Source organism: Eretmochelys imbricata, chromosome 8, assembly GCF_965152235.1.
Source record: "Eretmochelys imbricata isolate rEreImb1 chromosome 8, rEreImb1.hap1, whole genome shotgun sequence".
Classification (NCBI taxonomy): Eukaryota; Metazoa; Chordata; order Testudines; family Cheloniidae; genus Eretmochelys; species Eretmochelys imbricata.
In genome coordinates this window covers 75,535,912-75,559,708 of record NC_135579.1, presented here as the reverse complement: position 1 = coordinate 75,559,708, position 23,797 = coordinate 75,535,912, and the positions used below count along the sequence as shown (strand labels likewise).

General features: G+C 41.4%; 1 protein-coding gene across 3 annotated transcripts in view; it reads right to left on the bottom strand.

Moving 5' to 3' along the window:
• The window catches only part of TGFBR3 (transforming growth factor beta receptor 3), a 179,660-nt gene that overhangs the window by 114,399 nt on the left and 41,464 nt on the right, over nucleotides 1–23,797 (bottom strand). For 2 of the 3 annotated variants that reach the window (XM_077824946.1, XM_077824947.1), the window contains exon 3: nucleotides 12,825–12,923. The exons of the other annotated variant lie outside the window; for it this stretch is intronic. In XM_077824946.1, the coding sequence (XP_077681072.1) occupies nucleotides 12,825–12,923 (99 nt within the window). The remainder of the gene's footprint in view (nucleotides 1–12,824; nucleotides 12,924–23,797) is intronic. 3 annotated transcript variants of the gene reach the window in all.

Genomic DNA, 23,797 nt, shown 5'->3' with positions numbered 1-23,797 from the left:
TGGAGGAAGAAGGAAGAGGACACGAAGTCCTCCCCAGATCAAGGACTGTATGTGGTGTCCTTGCACTATTCTGACCTTGAGAACTCCGAGTCTAGCACTCTCAGAAGGGATGCAGAGAGAGGGCCCTCCTATTCACTGGCCAGCATGGGCAAGTCATTTGTCTGGTTTGAAGCCAGGCAGTCCTGTTTTTAAATGGTTTGTCCCCTGCTCATTACTGAGACAAAACCCCAGATGAGGCCCAGGGGACACCATTTTGAAGATCCCACTGCTCTGCCTGGCTGGTGTGACCGTACCTGCGAGGTCATGCTGGAGGGGCAGGGCACTCTTCAAAATGGCATCCTCCATATAGCCTGACCTCGGATGCATGGTCATGCCAGTGGGAGCAGTCACTCAGGCAGCGGTGGGCAATGCCATTCCCAGAATGTCTGGTATTCTGGGTGTGCATGAGTGGCCAATGACCAAACAGTGACAGACTGTGTTCCCAGAGTTCCAGGAGATATTACACCTGACACTCAGTGCTTCCTGAATCTACTGCTGGGTGGGCATGGCTCCACATTATCCCCTGATCTGAATAGCAATTTAAACCCAACAGAGCCCATGGTAGAAGCAACAAATTTAATATAGTACTCACTCTGCTATTACTCCAAAAAATGTCCTTCTGTGTCATACTGAATTGCATTTCATTGGTCTCCATGATGAGTGAACAAAAAACTAAAATCCCTTTTGTGGTCTATGGAAATTTGTTTTCAATCAAACAATGGCTATTAAAACTTCCGGTGGAGAATGGAGAGCCCAAACACAGTTCTGTATCAGTGAGATTGGTGCTGTAGACACATCACACCTTTTATAACTTCAGAAAAATATAATGTGATGAAAGATTTAAATACAAGCTATATTTTTCCTCCCCCCCCCCACCCCAAAACCACCACAAAAAGCTGCTTTTCTTCTGAATACCCTGGGCCAAATTCTGCTTCTCCACTTCACTTGTGTGCATCCATAGGTGCAAAGTTACACTGGACCATAGAGAAAGAAAATTAGAGTAGAATTAAATATATGGGCCAAATTCTACAGTACGGTGAGCAGCTGGCTTAATTTAGGCTTATGGAAACATTTATCTTCAGCTATTCCATATGTTCTGGTTATTCCTCAAAAATCTCTCATAATGAAGTTTTTGAGTGTATGTGTATGTGTGTTTTTTGCTTGTTTTTTTAATTCCTCTTTGCCCATAACTTTCGATCTACTCAACAAGATACACATTGTACTGTAAATAATTTGCAGGCCTGGGCGAACTGCAGCTAGCATTAAACAATATGTTAATACATGAATCTATGTTTTTGCAAACAGAGTATCAAAGAACATCTCGTAAAAAAAGAGGAAGGAAGGGCATTTTCTAAAGTCCAGTTGCTGGAATCTTTAAAACATGATTTAAGATACTTATTATCATAAAAGAGATTCAATTCCCTGCTTCACGACAAGGTCAGCTACAAAAGGGACGTTATGACCTGGGTTTAAAACACTCAAGACTCAGACAAATAATTGCAAAAATAAAAAAGCAAGGCCTATTTAAAACTTCGGTATATTTTTTGTTTACACTAGAAGAAGAATTAAAGAATGGGCAACAAACTGTCTTCAAGTTACCATAGTGATATTCCTTCCCCATGGAGTTTACCATTGTGAGTTAGTCCCTGTGGACATCATTTTTAAAACTGCCTGAGCACAACAAATGTTGGCCCATGTACTCCAGCAGAGCCATGAATATTCTGAAGGTCAGAGACAAGCATGGATTATTTCCAATTAGAAAGCCAATTTTGTTGGAAGATATCCAGAAATAAAGTTTGGCCTTGGCTTAGTGTGTTCAAAAAGCATACAAACCAGCAAGCATTAAAAAAATCCTCCATTTTGAACTGGTCTGACATCAAGCATACTATTTTAACAGTGAGAAAAAGGAGATTTGTCTTCACTAACAAGGTCTTCTCCCAGATTGCTGCGCTGGGCATCACAACATGGGGAGTAGATGGTCAGCCCTCTGTGGAGAAAGAGGTGGTTAGGGACTATTTAGAAAAGCTGGATGTGCACAAGTCCATGGGGCCGGACGAGCTGCATCCGAGAGTGCTAAAGGAATTGGCGGCTGTGATTGCAGAGCCATTGGCCATTATCTTTGAAAACTCGTGGCGAACCGGGAAAGTCCCAGATGACTGGAAAAAGGCTAATGTAGTGCCAATCTTTAAAAAAGGGAAGAAGGAGGATCCTGAGAACTACAGGCCAGTCAGCCTCACCTCAGTCCCCGGAAAAATCATGGAGCAGGTCCTCAAAGAATCAACCCTGAAGCACTTACATGAGAGGAAAGTGATCAGGAACAGTCAGCATGGATTCACCAAGGGAAGGTCATGCATGACTAATCTAATCGCCTTCTATGATGAGATTACTGGTTCTGTGGATGAAGGGAAAGCAGTGGATGTATTGTTTCTTGACTTTAGCAAAGCTTTTGACATGGTCTCCCACAGTATTCTTGTCAGCAAGTTAAAGAAGTACGGGCTGGATGAATGCACTATAAGGTGGGTAGAAAGTTGGCTAGATTGTTGGGCTCAATGGGTAGTGATCAATGGCTCCATGTCTAGTTGGCAGCCGGTATCAAGTGGAGTGCCCCAAGGGTCGGTCCTCAGGCCGGTTTTGTTCAATATCTTCATAAATGATCTGGAGAATGGTGTGGATTGCACTCTCAGCAAATTTGCGGATGATATTAAACTAGGAGGAGTGGTAGATACGCTGGAGGGCAGGGATAGGATACAGAGGGACCTAGACAAATTGGAGGATTGGGCCAAAAGAAATCTGATGAGGTTCAATAAGGATAAGTGCAGGGTCCTGCACTTAGGACGGAAGAACCCAATGCACAGCTACAGACTAGGGACCGAATGGCTAGGCAGCAGTTCTGCGGAAAAGGACCTGGGGTGACAGTGGACGAGAAGCTGGATATGAGTCAGCAGTGTTGCCAAGAAGGCCAATGGCATTTTGGGATGTATAAGTAGGGGCATAGCCAGCAGATCGAGGGACGTGATCGTTCCCCTCTATTCGACATTGGTGAGGCCTCATCTGGAGTACTGTGTCCAGTTTTGGGCCCCACACTACAAGAAGGATGTGGATAAATTGGAGGGAGTCCAGCGAAGGGCAACAAAAATGATTAAGGGTCTGCAACACATGACTTATGAGGAGAGGCTGAGGGAACTGGGATTGTTTAGTCTGCAGAAGAGAAGAATGAGGGGGGATTTGATAGCTGCTTTCAACTACCTGAGAGGTGGTTCCAGAGAGGATGGTTCTAGACTATTCTCAGTGGTAGAAGAGGACAGGACAAGGAGTAATGGTCTCAAGTTGCAGTGGGGGAGGTTTAGGTTGGATATTAGGAAAAACTTTTTCACTAGGAGGGTGGTGAAACACTGGAATGCGTTACCTAGGGAGGTGGTAGAATCTCCTTCCTTAGAAGTTTTTAAGGTCAGGCTTGACAAAGCCCTGGCTGGGATGATTTAATTGGGGATTGGTCCTGCTTTGAGCAGGGGGTTGGACTAGATGACCTCCTGAGGTCCCTTCCAACCCTGATATTCTATGATTTGCATATACTGTACACTCATAGTTTCATTCCATCGGTCTCAACAACTTAGTTACTCTACATTTACACTTACGTAAATGAGGGTAGAATTTGGCCCACTGAACTGGATATGACTTATTAGAAGAACAATCCGAAGAGACCAATTTGAATAAATTACCCCTATATGTACTATTAATTCTGTATAAGGATTATGGACAAACAGGAAACAAATGTAAAGAGACCTTCCTATACAGGTACAGTTCTTTTTCCCTCCTAGTTCATGTTTAGCACGGTTGTAGCACAAAATACTAGCTCAAGAGCTCCATTTGCATTCTCACTCTTAACAGTTTCAGCAGTCCACCTAACATACAGCATGCTTACAGAATCCCAAGTAAATGTATTCTCGTGATGTCTTCTGTTTAGTGGATCTGCTATTTATTCATTACCTTTACACATATATCATATCTCTCGGGATGTCGTCAGGAATATGTTTGGGAGAGAAGATGAAGTGTTTGAGGCTGTAATTACATTTAAATACTCATCTGGGCCAATCTAATTTTTTCAAATGGATGTGGAATAAGGACCCTTAGTCCTAAGCCTGGCTACATTCATGCTCTCTAGATTAATAAACAGAAGATGTACACATACAGTTGTTGAAAACACCATATGGTGTTAACCAAGATAATTTTATGATACTTTTATTCCCTTGCAGAGGCTATTTGTTCATTTCTGACAAATCTCATGTCACAATGGAAAGTACAATAATCATACTAGCATTGCCTTGGCATGCTTAATAAATGTATTAAATTGCTATTCATATTTTAGGGCTGTCAATAAATTGCAGTTAACACAAGCGCTTAATGCAAAACAAATTAACCAGATTAAAAAATAGTTGTGATTAATCACAGTTTTAATCGCACTATTAAACAATAATAGAATACCAATTGAAATGTATTAAATATTTTGGATATTTTTCTACATTTTCAAAAATATTGGTTTCAGTTACAACACAGAATACAAAGTGTACAGTGCTCACTGCTCACTTTTATAATTTATTACAAATATTTGCACTGTAAAAAAGATAAACAAAAGATATAGTATTTTTCAATTCACCCCACATAAGTACTGTATTGCAATCTCTATCATGAAAGTGCAATTTACAAATCTAGAATTATTTTTTTTACATAGCACTCAAAAACAAAATAATGTAAAACTTTAGAGCCTACAAGTTCACTCAGTCCTACTTCTTGTTCACTAAGGCAAACAAGTTTGTTTATATTTATGGGAGATAATGCTGCCTGCTTATTTATGACATCACCTGAAAGTGAGAACAGGCATTCGCATGGCACTGTTGTAGATGGTATTGCAAGGTATATCTGTCACATAAGGTATATCTGGCAGGTAAATAACTTGTTTGTCTTAGTGACTGGCTGAACAAGAAGTAGGACTGAGTGGACTTGTGGGCTCTAAAGTTTTACATTGCGGTTTTTTGAGTGTAGGTATGTAAAAAAAAATCTACATTTGTAAGTTGCTCTTTCAAGATAAAGAGATTGCAATACCATACTTGTATGAGGTGAACTGAAAAATACAATTTATTGTTTATCTTCTTTTACAGTGCAAATATTTGTAATTATAAAAGTGAGCACTGTACACTTTGTATTCTATGTTGTAACGGAATTCAATATTTTTGAAAATGTAGGGAAACATCCAAAAGATTTATAATAAATTTAAATTGGTGTTCTATTATTGTTTAACAGTGTGATTAAAACTGCAATTAATCACGACTATTTTTTAATCTCATGATTAACTGCCATAATTTTTTATTTGACAGTCCTATAAATTTTACTTAATAAAAATATGCCTCATACAATAGATCAATCTAAATTTCATGTTACTATATCTACTTAAAACTACTATTTGACCTATATTTACTGGAAACAAGCACAATCAATTACACTTAAGACATATAAAAGGATCTGTTCCACTCTTGGGTACACACAGGAGATTGTTTTTTCTAAATATAAAGCTTTTCCTGGCATGAATTCATTTATTTTTCTCAGCATTACTAAATTCACCCTTTACAATGGCAGGACATTGTTGTCATGACATAAGGTCTCTCAGTAATGCTTCTCTCCCCAGTCTCACGGCAAGCACACTATTCATGCCTCCGAAAGGGATGGCGAGACTGGGGCTAACTATTTCTTAAAAGACAGCTAAAACAGCAACATGTCAAATGCTGAAAATTTAAAACAATTTTTTCTCCTCTCTCTTTATTTTTCATTTGAAGCTCCTCAGTACCAAAAAGAGCAACAATTTAGGGAAACACTATAAAAAGTTCTCTGACATGCATCAGAGATCTGAGGTCTGGAACAGTTTTAATGATTTTTTTTTTTTAAACAGGACACAACTGTAGCCTTGATTAATTTACACAAAAGACTTACGACAGCAGTCCTTCAGATACCACGGAGTTACTCATTCTTTTTGAAAGAATCACTCTCTACTTTCTGGTCTAACCATTTTTCAAGAGGCTTTAGAGGGCTTAGTAGTGCTTTCAATTGACTAGCTCTTACTGTACGTCTACACTGCAAAAAAGGTTCACTTTGCTAACTCAGGTTAAAATAGCAGTGAAGACACAGCAACTCCGCTTTTAAGTCTGGACAGCAGCTAAAATTAAAGCCTATATGGGAGCATGGGGCTGAACTTGAGCTGCTAAATTGAAAGTTGAGTTGAAAGTAGAGCTAGTCTGTCTTCACCACTTTTTAAACCCTAGTTAGCTACCACAGGTTAGCTAACTGAGTTAAGAACACAGAGGTTTTTTGGTTTTTGACTTTTGCAGTGTAGACAGAATCTTCACATCAACTCTTTCTCCCAACTTCAAAGAAAAAAAGGCTGCTTAAAAAACTAAGAATGGGGGTCAGGTGTAAGAATACTGTTCTGAATTAACTGCCTGCATTACGGATTTGTGAAAACACAATTAATTATGTTACTATTTAAATGACCAAAACCACTATTTTAGAGCTTTAAAAAGTGTGATTACAGCTATAAATGTACTCTAGAGTGGAAAACAATTGCACATCTTATCTCCAGCCATAATTATCTTATGTATCCGCTCTTCAATATTACTGGCCAAGCTGGAAGCCTAACCCAACCACCATGCCCACTTGCAGCTTTCACCAAATAATAGTTTGCTAGCAAAACAGGACTATTTCCAAAGGAACACAATATGTTAGAGTAAGAATTTACTGTACTGCTCTTCAATAAACACGCAGAAATCTAGGGGAACAGTCTAAAATCACTCCATGTAAAAGTAATGGTATTGCAGCAATCAGATAGGGAAGAAAAAATATCAAATAGAAAGCATGAAGTATTAGGAGTGTAACACCATCAAACCACATACATTTTAACTTCACTCTTCAGTAAAAGGAGAATCAGTCATTTCACTCATCACTGAAGTCGGAAAGTTCACAGGTTAGAAAGCACTTATGAATAAACTGTGACTTTTTAAAAATACTTTTAAATCTCACTGATGCAAAAGGGTTAAATTTGAGGAAAACTAATGGTTATTTGAATTCTAGTATTTTTTTTTAAAAAAATTTGCTCCTTTGAGGAGTTAGTACCTCCGTTCACAATGGACTCCAGTTCTGGTTTCCAGTAGCTGCAGATTAAGAACTCCCCATTAGTAGGTCCTAGGTGATAGTTACTCAGACCTCTGTTTTGCCTGGAAAGCTCCTTCCTTAAGAAAACTGATGTACTCTAAATTCTACTGGGATCTGTTGAGGGACAGCGTGCGTAGGCACCTGATGAAAAATAAGGTATAGCAGTATAGAGAGTGTAAAACGCTTAGTACATCTCACTGTTGGGAAGGGCAAGGAAGAGCTGGATCATATTTTCATATTTACTCTGTTGTAGGAATGGTCCATAACACACGGTATCTGGGATTAAGTATATCCTCATGAAGCAAAAAAATATTACTTACCTGAATGGTAGCCGTTGTACTTGGGAAATATCATGCATATGTGTATTCCTCACAGGTATGTATGCACAAAGCTGGAAAATTTTGTCTAGCAGTACTGTAGGGGGGCACTCACACCTTGTGGCTGTAGGCCCTCCCCTGGCTACATGGGGTGGCATGGCGTCAACTGCTATCAGTTCTTTCTCACTGAACTTCAAGAGCATAGACTCCAATTCAGAGGGGGACTGAGGGTGGGTAGAACCCACATCTGCATCACATCTCAAGAACAACAGTTACAGTTCAGTTAAGTAACTGTTTTTTATTCTTCAAGTAGATGCAGCTGGTATTCCACATAGGTGACTCACAAGCAGCACTCACAGTGGGTGGAGCTGGGAGTCTAGTTAAACAAGGATTGCAGAACTGCCTTCCCAAAGTTTGCATCTGCTCTAGATGCTGCAGTAATAGCATAATGGTTTGCACATGTGTGTACAATTGACCAAGTGCCAGGCCTGCAGATTGGTGTTTTTAGGTGACATTTCAATATTGGACATTGACATAGCCTGCACTCAGGTAGAATGAGGGGGGGGATAGCTTAATGGTTTGAGCATTGGCCTGCTAAACCCAGGGTTGTGAGTTCAATCCTTGAGGGGGCCATTTAGGGATCTGGGGCAAAAATTGGGGATTGGTCCCGCTTTGAGCAAGGGGTTGGACTAGATGATCTCCTGAGGTCCCTTCCAACCCTGATATTCTATAATTCTATGAGCTCACACATGGGGAATGATCAGAGCTCTCTTGTATTCTGTCTCTCTATATATGAAGTTTTCCCTAGAGACTGTCTGCGAAGAGATTGCTTGTCCTTTCATTCAGTCTGCCTATTACAAATAGATGAGGAGAAGCACAAAAAGGCTAAGTCCTTTCCAGGTAAAAAGTTAGACACTGCCTGACATCCAACATGTGAAGACGCTGCTCTGCTGGGGTTGAATGTGGCTTAGGACAGAACACAGGTAAATACACCACCTGGTTTAAACGAAACTGAGAAACCACAATAGATAAAACCAGAGGGTATTGTCACAAGGTCACTTTGTCTTTGGAGAACTGCATGTAAGGAGACTCTGCCATCAAAGCCTGCAACTCAGACACTCTCTTCGTATATCTTACTGCCATCAGGAACATTGTTTTGACACAAAAGAGAAAAGGAAGAAGATGCTGGAGACTCAAACAAAGGTCCCTTCAGAGCCACTAAGGCCTTAATAAGGTTCCACAAAGAACTGCTTCTCTCCATAGCTGGTGGAAACAAAGAATTCCTTTCAAGAACGTTGTTACCACAGTATTCAAAAATACCGACCTCCTAAGGATGGGCAGATGAAACACTGAAATCACCACCAGATGCACCATCAACAAGCTAAGTACAAGACCTGACGACTGGAGATATAATAAGTATTCCAAGATGTCCTGGATATAAGCCAGCTTTGACTGAACTCCGTGGGCCAACAACCATATCGAAAAATACTTCCATTTGGCAAAATAAGCCATTTAGTAGAGGGCTTCCTACTATTGAGCAGAAGCTGTCATACAGCTTCTGAATATCACTCTTCCTTCTCCTGTAGCCATGCACACAGTGGCATGGAGAAAGAGCGCAGGATGCAAAATCTGTCCGTGATGCTGAGTCAAGGGGTTGGGATGAAAAGGAAGGGATGTGGAAGGCTGAATCATTAACGTGAGAAGGTCTAAGAACCAACATGGCCTCAGCCATGCCAGAGCAATGATGAGGAGTCTGGCATGGTCCAATTTCAATATGAGAATGGCCTGCAGAATGATTGGAATCAGAAGAAAAGCATACAGGAATGCTGATTCCCAATTCAGGTGAAAAGTGTTGGCCAGGGAGCCTGGACTGAGACCCCCTTAAGGGCAAAACTGACAACATTACTAGTTGTCTCTCATGGCAAACAGGTTGATCGTCTGCATACCCCAAGCTGCAAAGGCAGATGGCAGGACACAGAGCTTCAGAGACACAGGGAGAAATTCCTCATGAGGTAACCCGCAAGTTGATTCTGAACCCCAGGTAAGCGATCAGCCCCTGGAGTAATGCTTTGTCTGATACAAAACCGCCAGAGCCTTATCACCTCCTGACACAGAACACTTGACTGTAGTCCCCTTTGTCTGTTCACATAATACATTACAGCAGTATTGTCAGTGAGTATGTGAAAGACTGAGCCTTTGACGTGGACTTGGAAAGTGAGACAGGGACTGTAGGTGGCCCAAAGCTCCTGGACTTTGAAGTCCAGCAGTGAAGTTTCCTATTCTGACCACAGGCCCAGAACTTTCAGTGACCCCAGATGAGCTCCCAAGACCATCAAGGAGATGTTATTGACAATAGTCCTGGTTAGCAGGAGCTGAAAGAAAGAAACACCCTGGCATACGTTGTCATGAACTGTCCATCACTGTAAGGAGTCCATGATCAGCACAGGAAGTGGACAGATTCGTCCAAGAGATGGATAGACTGACAAGCCACATTTGGAGGGGGTGAAGATGCAATCTGACAGAATGGACCACTTGTGTGCATGCAGCCATGTGTGCAGCTCCGGGACAAAGCTGGTCAGCCAGCAACAATGCTCTCAACCTCACAGAATCTATTAGGGCCCCAACGAACTTGCTTTTTTGAGTGGGGACAAACATTGACTTCCCGTTTAGGATAAGGCCCAGGCAATTGAGTCAGTGTAGTGTGACATGTACATGAGAGAGGTCTTCTTCCCTGGACTTGCCTCTCAGTCACCAATCATCCAGATATAGCAAGATATGAATTCCTTTCAGCCTGTGGTAAGCCATCACTGCAACTACAATTTGTTAAAAGACCTGGGTAGCAGAGAATAGGCAAAAAGGAGTATGGTGTACTGATAGTGACAGTTCACCATGACAAACCAGAAGACTTTCCTGTTGCTTGGGAGAACCACTATGTGGAAATAAGTATCCTGAAGGCCCAGGGTAGCAAGCCACATTGTGATTTAATGTGGGGAGGACAGTTGTTATGGTGACCATCTGGAACCTCCCAAACCTAATATAGTTGTTAAAGTGCGGAGCTCAAGAATAGGTCTCACCTCTCCCTTGGATTTGGGAACCAGAAAGTACTGAAAATAAACCCCCCAATCCCACTGCTGCAGAGGAACCTCCTCCACAGCTCCCAAAGCTAGCAGAGACTAAACCTGCTTGAAGAGCAGTGTCTAGGAAGAGGAGTCCCTGAAGAGGGATCGGGAAGAAGGGTAGGGAGGAAGGATGGAAAAAAACTGGATGGCATAACCTGATCTGACAGTGCTTAGGACCCAGTTGTCTGTGGTAACTGAGTCCCAAACATTGTAAAAGTGAGCCAGTCTGTCCCTGAAAGGGGGGATAGGTATGTAGAAATCATGACTGGATCACTGCCCCAGACACAGAGTCAAAAACAGTCACTCAATAGATGCTGGGAAGGACATGAGTCAATTGGCTGAAACTAGAACCTGAAGGCCTTTGCCTCTGAGATCTAAGACACTTTCTGGGGTATTCCCACTACTTTGAGTGAAAGAAGGACTGCCCAATGAAGTGCCGAGAGCAGTACTGCTGTTGCTGACTGCCAAAATGGTACCTTTGAACCACTGCAGGATACACCTCTAAAGAATGCAGCTTGGCTCATGAATCTTTAAAAGAGTGCAAGTTCTCATCTGTCTTGTCTGAGAATAGCACCCAACCGTAGAAGGAAAGATCCTCAATAGCCTGTTGCACCTGAGAACCAATGCCTGAATTCTGCAGCCATGACACCTTCCTAATGGTCACAGTTGAGGCCATAATTCTGGCCAATGTATCAGTCATGTCCAATGCTGACTACTGAGAAAACTTGATCATCAAACAGCCTTCAACCACAAAAGCATTCTGGAGGCATCCAGCAACTTGTCTGCAAATTTAGATACGGCAGTCCAATTAACGGAAGTCATATTTATGTTGGTTGTTGATACACTTGTTGGTTTATGATACACATTTGCAGGGAAGAGGAAGTAAAAAAATCTTTCTCCCAAGTCCATCTTCTTGGACTCCTTTTCCTTGGGAGTAGATTGATATCTACCCTGTCAAGCTCTATCGTTCGCTGCAGTCATAACAAGAGAATTAGGGACTGAGTGAGACTAGAAACCCACAAAACCCTGCACAGGGATGAAAGAGCACTTCTCCAAATGCTTTGCAGTGGGCAGCACTGAAGCCCTTGCCTTTGCAGGTTCCAGGGCAGTGTCATTAATAGGGAGCACTATTCTCCCCAGCACAGACAGTTGGAGAATGTTGAGAACTTGTGCATATTCTCCTGTAAAAATTCTGCCTGGATGCCCAAGAAAGCAGCCATAAGCTGCAAAAGATCCTGGTATGCCTTGAAATTCTCAGGTACTGAGGGAGAAGGAGAATCTGGCACAATTGAATTGTCAGGAGATGACAAAGAATCAAATGAACCAAATGCTGTATTTAAAGAAAACCTTCCAATTTTCAGGGGAAAAGAAGGCAGAATGGACTTTCCTGAGACTTCAAGCAATGTAGTTCCAAAGTAGAGATCTGAATGTCCCTCACAAAATGTGTAAACCTAATAATCAAGTGTCTGATTTTTCCATTTTAGGATATGAATAATTCCTGTGAATCTTAAGAGGATTATTCTTGTGCAAATACTCTACAGTGGGAGACTTGGACCCTTGTTCTTTTGGGAGACTCAGTAGAGCAAACAGCTGCCTTGGACCACCCTGGACTTCGTCTCCATCTGTAGTAAAGACATGTGACTGTTTACTTCAGCTGTAATGCAATACAGAACTGAAAAAAAATATGCTCTGATTGGTCCAACATTTGCCTGAAATAACAAAAAGGTTTTCATTCCAATTGGCATTTTGAGCCTGCTGCTGGAAGGAGCCATCCTGATTAAAAGGGAAGTCAAGATGTGTTACTAGTGATGTGGGAGCCCAAAGCAGGAATACAAGCTTGTTTCCAAACTGCTGTAACAGTGGTTTAAACAACCCTACACAAATACCTGTATATGGATTTATGACATTATACTACACTTTTGAATCACTTTATCTTAAAATTTACATACATTTTGCTTGCTGGGCTGTTTGTTAACAGAGTGGGTGAAATCCATGTTTCATCATTTACTGTTGTTCTGGAAAACGCCCAATGGTAATTTGCTAACAAAATACCCATATCAAATACGACAATGAGAGTGAGACAACATCACATTTACCATATACAGAATAGTGAAAACAAGTAGCATGAGTCATCTGATTCAAATCAATTTACCATACTGGTCTGATTGTAGCAGGTGATGTGTAGTCTGTTGCCTCAAATGTGAAAGGAGAGAGCTTTTCAGAGATGGGGTGATGGGGGAAGATGTGTTCTCTGTAAAGGAAAGAAGCATCTCTGATTACACAGAGACTTTGTAAGTACGTTACACTGAACTGCAGATAGCTTTAATCCATAACAAAAGACTTTTCCTCCCCTACCATAGGTAATCTCATAGTTTCATAGATCATAGAGCCAGAAGGGGCCAGAGGGGACCACTGTGATCATCTATTCCAGTGGTTCACAACCTTTCAAAACTATAATACCCCTTTCAGGAGTCTGATTTGTCTTGTGTACCCCCAAGTTTCACCTCACTTAAAAACCACTTGCTTAGAAAATCAGACATAAAAATACAAAAGTGTCTCAGCACACTATTACTGAAAAATTGTTTACTTTCTCATTTTTACCATATATTTTAAAATAAATCAACTGGAATTTAAATATTGTACTTACATTTCAGTGTACAATATAGTACATAGTATGGTATATAAACAAGTATATATAGTATATAAACAAGTCATTGTCTGTATGAAATTAAGTTTGTACTGACCTCGCGAGCGCTTTTTATGTAGCCTGGTGTAAAACTAGGAAAATATCTAGATGTGTTGATGTACCCTCTGGAAGACCTCTGCATATCCACAGGGGTACACATACCTCTGGTTAAGAACCACTGTCCAACCAACTGTAAAACATAGGCCATAGGACTTCACACTCCTGTTTGAACTAGATGCTTTTAGAAAAGCATCCAATCTTGATTTAAAAATTGCCATTGATGGACAATCCACCAAAGACCCTTGGTAAATTGTTCCAATGGTTAATCACTTGCACTGTCAAAAATGTACGCCTTATTTCCAGCCTGAATTTGTCTATCTCCAACTTCCATCCACTGGATCTTGTTATACATTTGAAGAGTCTTCAATCTACCAGACAATCTATCAATTTCCCCCCCACATGTAGGTATTTACAGACTGATCAAGTGACCCCTTTACCTTCTCTTAAGGAAACTAAAGAGATTGCACTCGAGTCTTTCACTACAAGGCAAGTTTTCCAATCCTTTAGTCAGTCATTCTCATGGCTCTTCTCTAAACCCTCCCAAATTTATCCACTTCCTTCTTGAACTGTGGAGTCCAGAACTGGACACAATATTCCACTAGTGGTTGCACCAGTGCCAAATACAGAGGTAATATTATGTGTCTTCTCGTACTCAAGATTCCTGTTTATACATCTCAGGATTGCATTAGCCTTTTTGCTGCAGCATTGCATGGAAAGCTCATGTTTAGCTGATTATCCTCCATGAACCCCAATCCTTTTCTGAGTCACTGTTTCCCTGGACAGAGTCTGCCATCTTCTATCTCACTATTCTGTAACTTAAACTAGAGACCCATTTAGCAGTTTTCCATAATATCTGTCTACATAAGTGTGTTTTGCTTATCTTTTAACTTTTCTATTTCTGTAACGTCAATAACATTTACTTTTATTTAAGCCAAATGTCATGCGATTGTAGATATACGGTGGCAACAATTTCTGGCAGGTGTCTTGGAAAGATACTGAACTTTGATCTTGGATAAAACTGACTCAGTAATGAGTGGCAATCTCAATACAAGGCCAGGGGCCAAGTGGCTTGTGATATTCCCACTATGAACATTGCCACAAAAGGGACTGACAAGGAAAAATATGGGTACCAGAAAAATCTAAGCAACATGAACATTAGTAGGTTAATGCACAGGCTTTGTAAGCTGTTTAAATTAACAGTCCACATTAAACTTTTCTTTCTATTAAGCTAATAATAAAGAGTTCAAGAAACTACCTCACTGGCCCTAGGTTCAGAAATGCCAGCTCTAATTATAAACCTAAACAAATAAGTTTCATAATATTTCCAAAAGGTCAAGGGCTTCTTACCTTGAACTTGTAAACTGTCTGACCTCAGCAAAATTGGTGCAGATTTTCTAAAGCCGTCACTCGTTAAAAGGGAATTTTGAGATAAATGCTTTGCACAAACATGACTGACTATATTCTCCTTTTTTTACAACCTCTTACTGTTACAACCACTAATTTACAAGGCAAAAGAAATACAGGCATTTAAAGAGTTTGCCCCTTAGGCAAATAATTCAATGGTTTTAAATTTAAAGACTTCCAATTAATTTCTATTTACCTAAAGCAGCATGTTTCTTTTGAGTGCTAGATCATGATAACCTGGTTTGACCTCCTGCACTTTGCAGGCCACAGAACCTCACCCACCCATTCCTGTAATAGACCCATAACCTCTGGTTGAGTTACTGAAGTCTTCAAATCTGGATTTAAAGACTTCAAGTTACAGAAATTCTACCATTTACCTAGGTCAAACCAGCAAGTGATCTGTGCCCCATGCTGCAGAGGAAGGCAAAAAAAAAAAAAAAACACCCTAGGGTCTCTGCCATTGTGGCCTGAAGGGAAATTCCTTATTGATCCCAAATATCACAATCAGTTAGTCCCCGAGCAGGTGGGTGAGACCCACCAGCCAGACACTTGGGAAATAGTCTCTGTAGTAACTCAGAGCCCTCCCCAAATAACAGCCATTGGAGTTATTTGTTAATAGCAGTCTTGCGTGGGCCACATGCCATTGTAGGCAGTCTCATTACACCATCCATTCCATAAACTTATCGCTCAGTCTTGAAACAAGTTAAGTTTTTGCCCCTACTGATCCCCTTGGAAGGCTGTTCTAGAACTTCACTCCTCTGATGGTTAGAAACCTTTGTCTAATTTCAAGCCTAAACTTGTTGATGATGGCCAATTTATATCCATTTGTTCTTGTGCCAACATTGGCCTTAAATAACTCCTCTCCCTCCTTGGCATTTATACCTCTGATGTATTATAGAGAGAAATCTTATCTTCCCTCAGCCTTCATTTGGGAAGGCTAAATTTGCCAAGCTCCTTATGTCTCCTCTCATAAGGAAGGTTTTCCATTCCTCTGATCATACTAGTAGCCTCTCTCTGCATCTCTTCCAGTTTGAATTCATCTTTCTTGAACAAGTGAGAACAGAATTGCACAGAGTGTTCCAGATGAGGTCTAACCAATGCCCTGTATAACGATAAGAACACTTCCATCTCTCTACTGGAAATACCTCGACTGATGCATCCTAGGACTACATTAGCCTTTTTCACAGCTGCATCACATCGTTGGCTCATAATCACCCTGTGGTTGACCAATACATCCAGATCTTTCTTCTCCTCTGTCCCTTCAACTGACATATCCCCCAGCTTATAGCAAAAATTCTTGTTGTCAGTCCCTAAGTGCAGGACCTTGCACTTCACATTACTAAATTTTATCCCATTACTCCAGTTTTCAAGGTCATCTAAATCAGGGGTTCTCAACCAGGGGTACACATACCCCTGGGGATGCACAGAGGTCTGCCAGGAAGCACCTCAATTCAGGAAGGTATTGTCTAGTTTTACAACAGGCTACATAAAAAGCACGAGTGAAGTCAGTACAAACTAAAATTTCATACAATGACCTGTTTATAATGCTGTATATACGATACACTGAAATGTAAGTACAATATTTATATTCCAGTTGATTTTATAATTCTATGGTAAAAAATAAGAACACAAGCAATTTTTCAGTAATAATCTCACTATTGTATATTTATGTCTGATTTTGTAAGCAAGTAATTTTTAAGTGAAGTGAAACTTGGACATATGCAAGGCAAATCAGGCTCCTCCAAGGGGTACAGTCGACTGGAAAGGTTGAGAACCACTGATCTAAATCTTTGATGATATTCTGGTCCTCCTCCAAATTGGCAACACCTCAATTGTGTGTCATCTGCAACTTTATTAGCACACTCCCACTTTTTGTGCTAAGGTCATTAATGAAAATGTTAAATAAGATTGGTCCCAAGACCGATCTCTGAGAAACTCAACCAGTAACCTCCCTCCAGCCAGACAGTTCACCTTTCACTATGACCCACAGTAGCCTCCTCTTTAACTAGGTCCTTATCCATCTTTCAATTCTCGTATTAATCCCCAACATCTTCAATTTAACTAATAATTTCCTATGTGGGAAATGCCTTACTGAGATCCAGGTAGATCAGATCTGCTACATTTCCTTTGTCTAGAACAGTGGTTCTTAACCTAGGGTGCGAGATGCCCTTTCTGGGGGTGCGAGACATGCCAGATTTTTTTAGAAGGTAAATCATCGAAAATACAAATTAAGCACAGGCACGTAAGTACAATTACTTTGTTTCATCAAACCTATGTATTTATTAACAATACACATTTTTATTGATTACTGTAATATACAAAAAATACAGATATCTAGGTTTAAAGAACTGACCTACTTCAACGATTTTTAATAAGGGGTGCGAGAACATATTTTGAGAACCAAAGGGGTGCTGGCTGCAGTAAAGGTTAACCACCACTGGTCTAGAAGACAAGTTATCTTCTCAAAGAAAGAGATCAGGTTGGTCTAACACAATACACCATTTGTAAAACCTTGTTGTATTTTATCCCAATAACAGTTTGCCTCTATATCCTTAACGAGTTTCTCCTTCAAAATTGGTCATAGTAGGACCCGGTTACAGTTATTATTATTATTTTCAAAGGTATTGAACATAGTTTGGTGCACATCCAACAGCTTCTGTATGTTAAACAGAACCAGAAATTGGGAACAACTAATTGTATGAAATTCTTCAGTTAATTCAAACTAAAGGGGCCGCTAGCAACATCCATTATTGCCCATAACTCCCCACCACCACCACCACAAGGCCCCACTGAAATTAAAATCTCAATTATATTAGAAATGTGGGTTTAGGAAGTACTCTTCTGCAGCAATAGCCAGGAGCACCAGGGCAGGGATAGGCCCAGCCAGAGCCCCATGGAAATTAGCAGGACAAGCTCTCCACCTCCAGTCACGAGGCCTCAGTAGTCCCCCTTCCCCAGCCATATGGGCTGGGAGATGAAAGTCAGACCCCCCAGGGGGTGGGAGGAGCCATCCCTAAAAGCAGCAAGGGAGGAAGAGGCCCAGGGCCCCAACTCTCATCCACTGCCCACCCTCCCCCATATACTCATGATGTCAGCAAACGGCTCTAAACGTTGTGAAGTCTGGATGCTATTTTCTGTCTGCTGACTGGCTATTTGCCTTGACCTCCTTTCCCCTTTCCTTTCCTTCGAAGTCCCTCACCTTCCTGTCTCCTCTCCCTTTCCTTCCACTCTCCCCTCATCTCCCCTCCCCGCCCCGAGACCCCAAGCTCACCTATCGGGGCCTGATCCAGTAGGTGATGTCAAAGCATGCATACCAGATTGGGCCCCGCAGAGGAGATAGGTGTAGGAATGCCATTCTTTCCCCAGTTCATGAATAGGAAACAGAACCAAGTCAGGAACCCATCACCACCCTGATCCCTCTGTTTATACACTGCACCCCTTATCACCACCACATTTTACGTCATTTTTTATGGTAAGCACTCTGCAGCAGGGATCACATCTTATGTGTTTTTACAACACCTAGGTCTGGACCCCATGGTACTAGCCTGAGATCTTTGTGCACTATCACAATATCAAAATAAAACAAATAATTATTTTAACAACATATACATGAAGCATCTCATCTCAGAAATTCTTTGCACCTCTGCACAGTTATTTGGTTTAGTTTTATCATCTTTGAAACTTGTTTTGGAATTATATTAAAATGTATACTATATTTCCCTTTAAATTATGCTCTGCTTTGATGGCTTTTTACCGTTCTTTGTTCTAGGAAGTCTGTTTTATTAAAATTCCAAAAGCAGAGCAAAGCCAAAACTATGTTATACATACATGCAGCTAAAGTTACTATCCAACTTTGCTAATTTTTAATATACAGCCTGTTTCTCTTAACATGTTTGCTTCTTTGTCTTGATAACAAGCTATGAATTGATTATTTTTGATAAATGTTTGCAAATACCTGTATGTTTAAGGAAATGTAAGACGAATCATCATCAAAGGCTTTGTCTAGGTCCAAGTCAATAAAAGTTATGGCATTTTTTAGATCTTACATTCGATGGGCCAAATACCACATGGAAACAACTAGCCCAGACTCTTGTGTCCATGAAGATCCTACTGCACAAATGGGGTCTATATTAATAAGGTGCTCAGCATAGATACATCTGATATAAAGTATTGACTTCAGGATTTGGCTGTGATACAGTTCACATGCTTGCTGGTCCCTAGACTGGTTAAACTGCAAGAATATTACCATGATTTGAATTCTCTGTGGGAAATGTAATTGCATGGTCTGTTTGTGGAACTGTGGCTCACTGAAAATTAATTTTCATTTTCTGAACACAGGTATCAAGACCTTCACAAAAGGTGGAGGAGGGACTTGAACTGAGGATCTTTCACATCCAAGCTGAGTATACTAACTGCTAAGCTAAAAGTTAGGAGGGAAGGCCTCCTTACCCACACTACTGTGTTGTGTAAGCTCACCTATTGGGGCCTGACCCAGTAGGTGACATCAGAGTATGCATACCAGATTGGGCCCAGCAGAGTAGATAGGTGTAGGAACGCCAATCTTTCCTCAGTTCATGAATCGCTCAGGGACTTCGGTGTCTGGATGAGAAGCAGAGGGCTGTAATGTGCATGCCCAGAGGCAGAAACAGAAATTTACTGCAAAAAGTTTAGGCACCTACAGGGTTAGACGGCAGCTGAGCTGGGGTTTTGTGAATCCCAGCAGGGCCTGGTTCTGGGATTTAGGCACGTAAAGTGGCAGTTGGATGCTCAAGTCCTTTTGTGAATCTAGCTTAGCCTACCCTGGATTTTCCTTAATCAGGGAAGACTCCTGTTGAAGTTCATAGGAGATTTTCCAGAGAAAGGACTAAATGAAAAGTGAGAAAGGATGATCCTATAAATTTGGGAGTGGATGTTTTATGCAAATTTATAGGGGATAACTCATATCTCATGTAGATGGCAACCATATGCAAGAGGATTTAGCCATAAATGTCCTTTGCCTGCTTGCTTCTTGCTTTTTTTTTCTTGCTTTTTTTTTTTTTTTTTTGGTGTGCTCAGTAGAGAAATGGTTACAGCTAACATTACTTTGAGGACCTATTTGTAACCCTTCTGCCCGTCAGAGTTGCAGCAACAAGGGCCGGGTTCAGTATCTAGGGGTTCCATTCCAATAACACAATGCAAAACCGGCTCAAGCCCCCACCCAGTGACCTGGGACAATTATATACCACCCCTGCTGGGCGCCCCTAAGAGGCAATACTTCCCCTCTCGGAAGCACAAAGTCTGAGTGTAGCAAAAGCCTTTTATTAACAGAGAGAAACAATGTGGCATTATGTTGGGGAAACACCACCAACAGGATTCATGACACAACCCATGAGCAAAAAATCCACCCCAAGCAAACTGGGCCATGTCCTCTCCCTTTGATTCTTGAGTCCAGCAACCCAAAAGTCAACCAAAGTCCCAAATGTCCAACAACCCAAACGTCTCTGTCCCTGGTCAGTGCAGCCCCAGAGTTCAAAAGTTTATCTGCAGAGTTTTACCTCCCCACCTGGGTGGAGATGGGGGGGGGGGGCGTTAAAGGGCACCTTCCGTGGTCCAAAGCTGATTGCCTCACCAGCCGTCCCACAAATCGCTCTGCTCTGCCAGCCACCCCATGAGCTGCTCCAGCCGTCCCGCAAGCTGCTCCACTCCACCAGCCGCTCTGCTCTGCCAGCCGTCCCATGAGCCACTCCAGCCATCCCGCAAGCTGCTCCGCAATATATCTTCAGGGCCCCCCCACACTTAACACAACACTCAGTGATTTCAGCTCTTAGTAATTTTAGCTCTTTTGTGATTTCAGTTTGCCATAGAGGAGCCTCAGTGATGGTGCACCATTGGCCCAAAGTGAATTCAACTCAGCAGCCTGTAACTAGACTCTAAGGGAATCAAAATTAGCTCTGATATTCCATAGTGGAGAGAGGAGGAGGTGCAATAGGTATGTAGGGCCCTCACCAGCGGCCCATACCACCAGGTATTAATACCTGTCCACAGCCTCTCTCAATTCATTGAGTTTTGGAACCCATGTCCCTTGCCTAGTGAGAGCTATTTAGTTGATGGCGAGTCCCTCCATCATAACAAAAGGCCAAGTACAGTTCCACTGTCCTTGAGTCACATAATCAGGATAACAATTTATTTTTCCTGCCCCAATAACAGAGAAACTGGGGATCCCACAGCAGCCAAAGTGACCATTTAGGCAGCTATGGGCTCATGCTAGGTGGGTGGGTGTGCCTATGCAAATCAGATCAGCCCCTGAAGTTCTTTGCCACAACTCGCCACCAGATGTCAGGGTGGAGCTCATCCTGACTCTGCTTACATCTTTACTCCAACGAGACCCTGCCCCACGTCCTGTGCAGCTGTAAGCCCCATTCCAGAGCCTGGCAGCTGCTCCACAATGCCATCCAGAACCGCCTGGTAAAAGCCATCGCAACACGCCTGGGGGAGGTCGCCGTGAACTGCACCATCCCCGGTACTGACAGCCAGTTGCGACCTGACATGGTAGTCACTGACAAGGCCCAAAAAAAGATCATCCTCGTTGACATCACGGTCTCCTTTGAGAACAGGACCCCAGCCTTCCGTGAAGCCCAAGCTCATAAGCTGGAAAAATAAGCCCCCCTGGCCAACACCCTGAGAGCGAAGGGCTACAAGGTGCAGAGGGATGCCCTGATCGTCGGAGCCCTGGGCGCTTGGGACCCCTGCAATGAGCATGCACTGCGGACCTGTGGGATCAGTCGACGCTACACACAGCTCATGCGGCGTCTCATGGCCTCGGACACCATCAATGGTCCAGGGACATCTACAATCAGACACATCACCATCCACCGACAGTACCAGGAGGTATGAGTCGGTACAACATCGTGCATCAACTATAAAAAAGGGACAGACTTTTTTCATTGGACCATATGAACTGGAAACAAACTCACTGAACATTAAATCTCACCAAATGAGGGTAAATCCATCCTCATCATCATATCTACTCATTATACTCCACACCTGAACATAGCCATTATATGAACATACCCCCATATCTCACTGTCTGTACTTTGACCGGTTAACCTTTTACCCCCAATCGGGGAGATTGCAGATTATGTATTCACACCCCTTGATAATCTGTACCTTATTCCTTGATAACCAGAAACTTCTATGCTTAAACTCTGTACCATTTTCTTTTTATTTCAACATCATCTTAATAAAATTATTAAATCTGTAAAATATGGCAGAACGTCACTTCTCTAAGATATAAATAACTTCAATTTTGAAGGTAACCACAACAAATATAAAACATACAGTTTACACAGTCAAAATGTGCAAACGAAACTTCAGTTTGGGGCTATGCCCTGAAGTTACCAAAGGGGGAAGAAAAAACCCCCCCAAAAAACAAAAACAAAAACAAAACAGGAACCTAGCCTGAAAGCAAACCATCTAGGGAAGAAGAAACTGATTGATGTGCTCTCTTTCCATCTGCCCTGATCTATGTTTTGTTTAGGAATTTCTCTGTTAAACATTAAGCATGTATTTTTCTTCATTCTCTGACAAACACAAAATGCAGCCTGTTACCAGCGACTCCCATTCCTCCCACCCCCAAAAAAGTGGACAGATTATTTTTTTGTTCTTGTTTTCTTTCTTCCCTTCTTTCCAAGCGCCCCTCCCTTTTAAATATATGCTGTTTTCCATATATCACTGGATTTGTCTTGTACTGTTCTGAGATAGTGATATTTAAGGAAGCGAGAAATGTAGCTCTGCAAGAGTTAACCAACTCTGTATTTTGTTAATGCTCTGACCAGCTGTTTCTTGTTAACTGTAACAGAAGAGAGCATGCACATTGGTGGCTAACTCATTTTCCACAATACTAAGAAGTTAAAAACAATTCAAGTCCAGGACATCAGCGTGCTGTTCTCCCAAATCAGCATTAGCTACGAAAGGAGAACTGATGTGGTCTTTCTATGAAAGCACAATGGCCCTTCTCCTTGAAAAATCTTTCACGCCATTTTATTCATTAAGGGGAGGTAGGGAAGGGAGTTAATTCATGATCTAAGTCATATGTGTCTAATAGAGATACATGTATTATAAAGAATGTATCCCAATGATCACTGCAACTTGGATAAACACCTAATGGAAATATAAAACTGATTAAAGTTTAATTGAAAACACAAATGTTCACAAACAGTATATTAGAAGTTCATCTCTTGCTAAGACCTTGTTAAAGTGGGAGGTCTATTCCTGCACTGATTAGAGAATAACACTTTCTTGTTATGCTCCCTTAGCGAGCAAAGTGTATTTATTCTCACTGGACTTTGATTAGAATTATTTAGAACTAAAAAGGTCTCCAAAATATATGTTTTGGACATATTATTTTTTAGTGCTTGGTGCCCAAAGTCCTGTGGTGCCTTAAAACAAAACAAATTATAATAAAAAAATCCAAACAATCGCTTAGTTGTTCCAATGCTTATGGTTAGATTCCCACATTTACAATCAATTGAGTATTGCATCTGAGCATCTGTATTGAAATATACACACACTGGGTTGACTGTAGAGCAGGCAAGAAGGTCATGGAAGCCTATTTTTAATATCTTGGATTTTATGTTTGATTCCATCAAATCATTAGGATTTGAGGTTCTTGACGCTGCCACAGATGGAAAAAAAAGAATTTGGTTTGGTATGAAGTAGAAGGTGATGGTCCTGTTACCTGGAAACACATTTACAGTTAGAGCCTTAGTTATGGTGTGGCAGTGCACACATATAGAAGAGTGAATTTGAAGACAGATTATAGTGGTCCTCAAGCCATGATTTGTCACCAAGCATTAGTGCAAATCAAGTCACACCCTGACCTTGATTAAACTCAAGCAACCCTAGCATAATGGCATCCTGGTCCCAGACTAGGGCTGCAAGATGCTATGGTAATACACATCATGCAAAATAATAATGAAGTTTGCACATGTGCAATG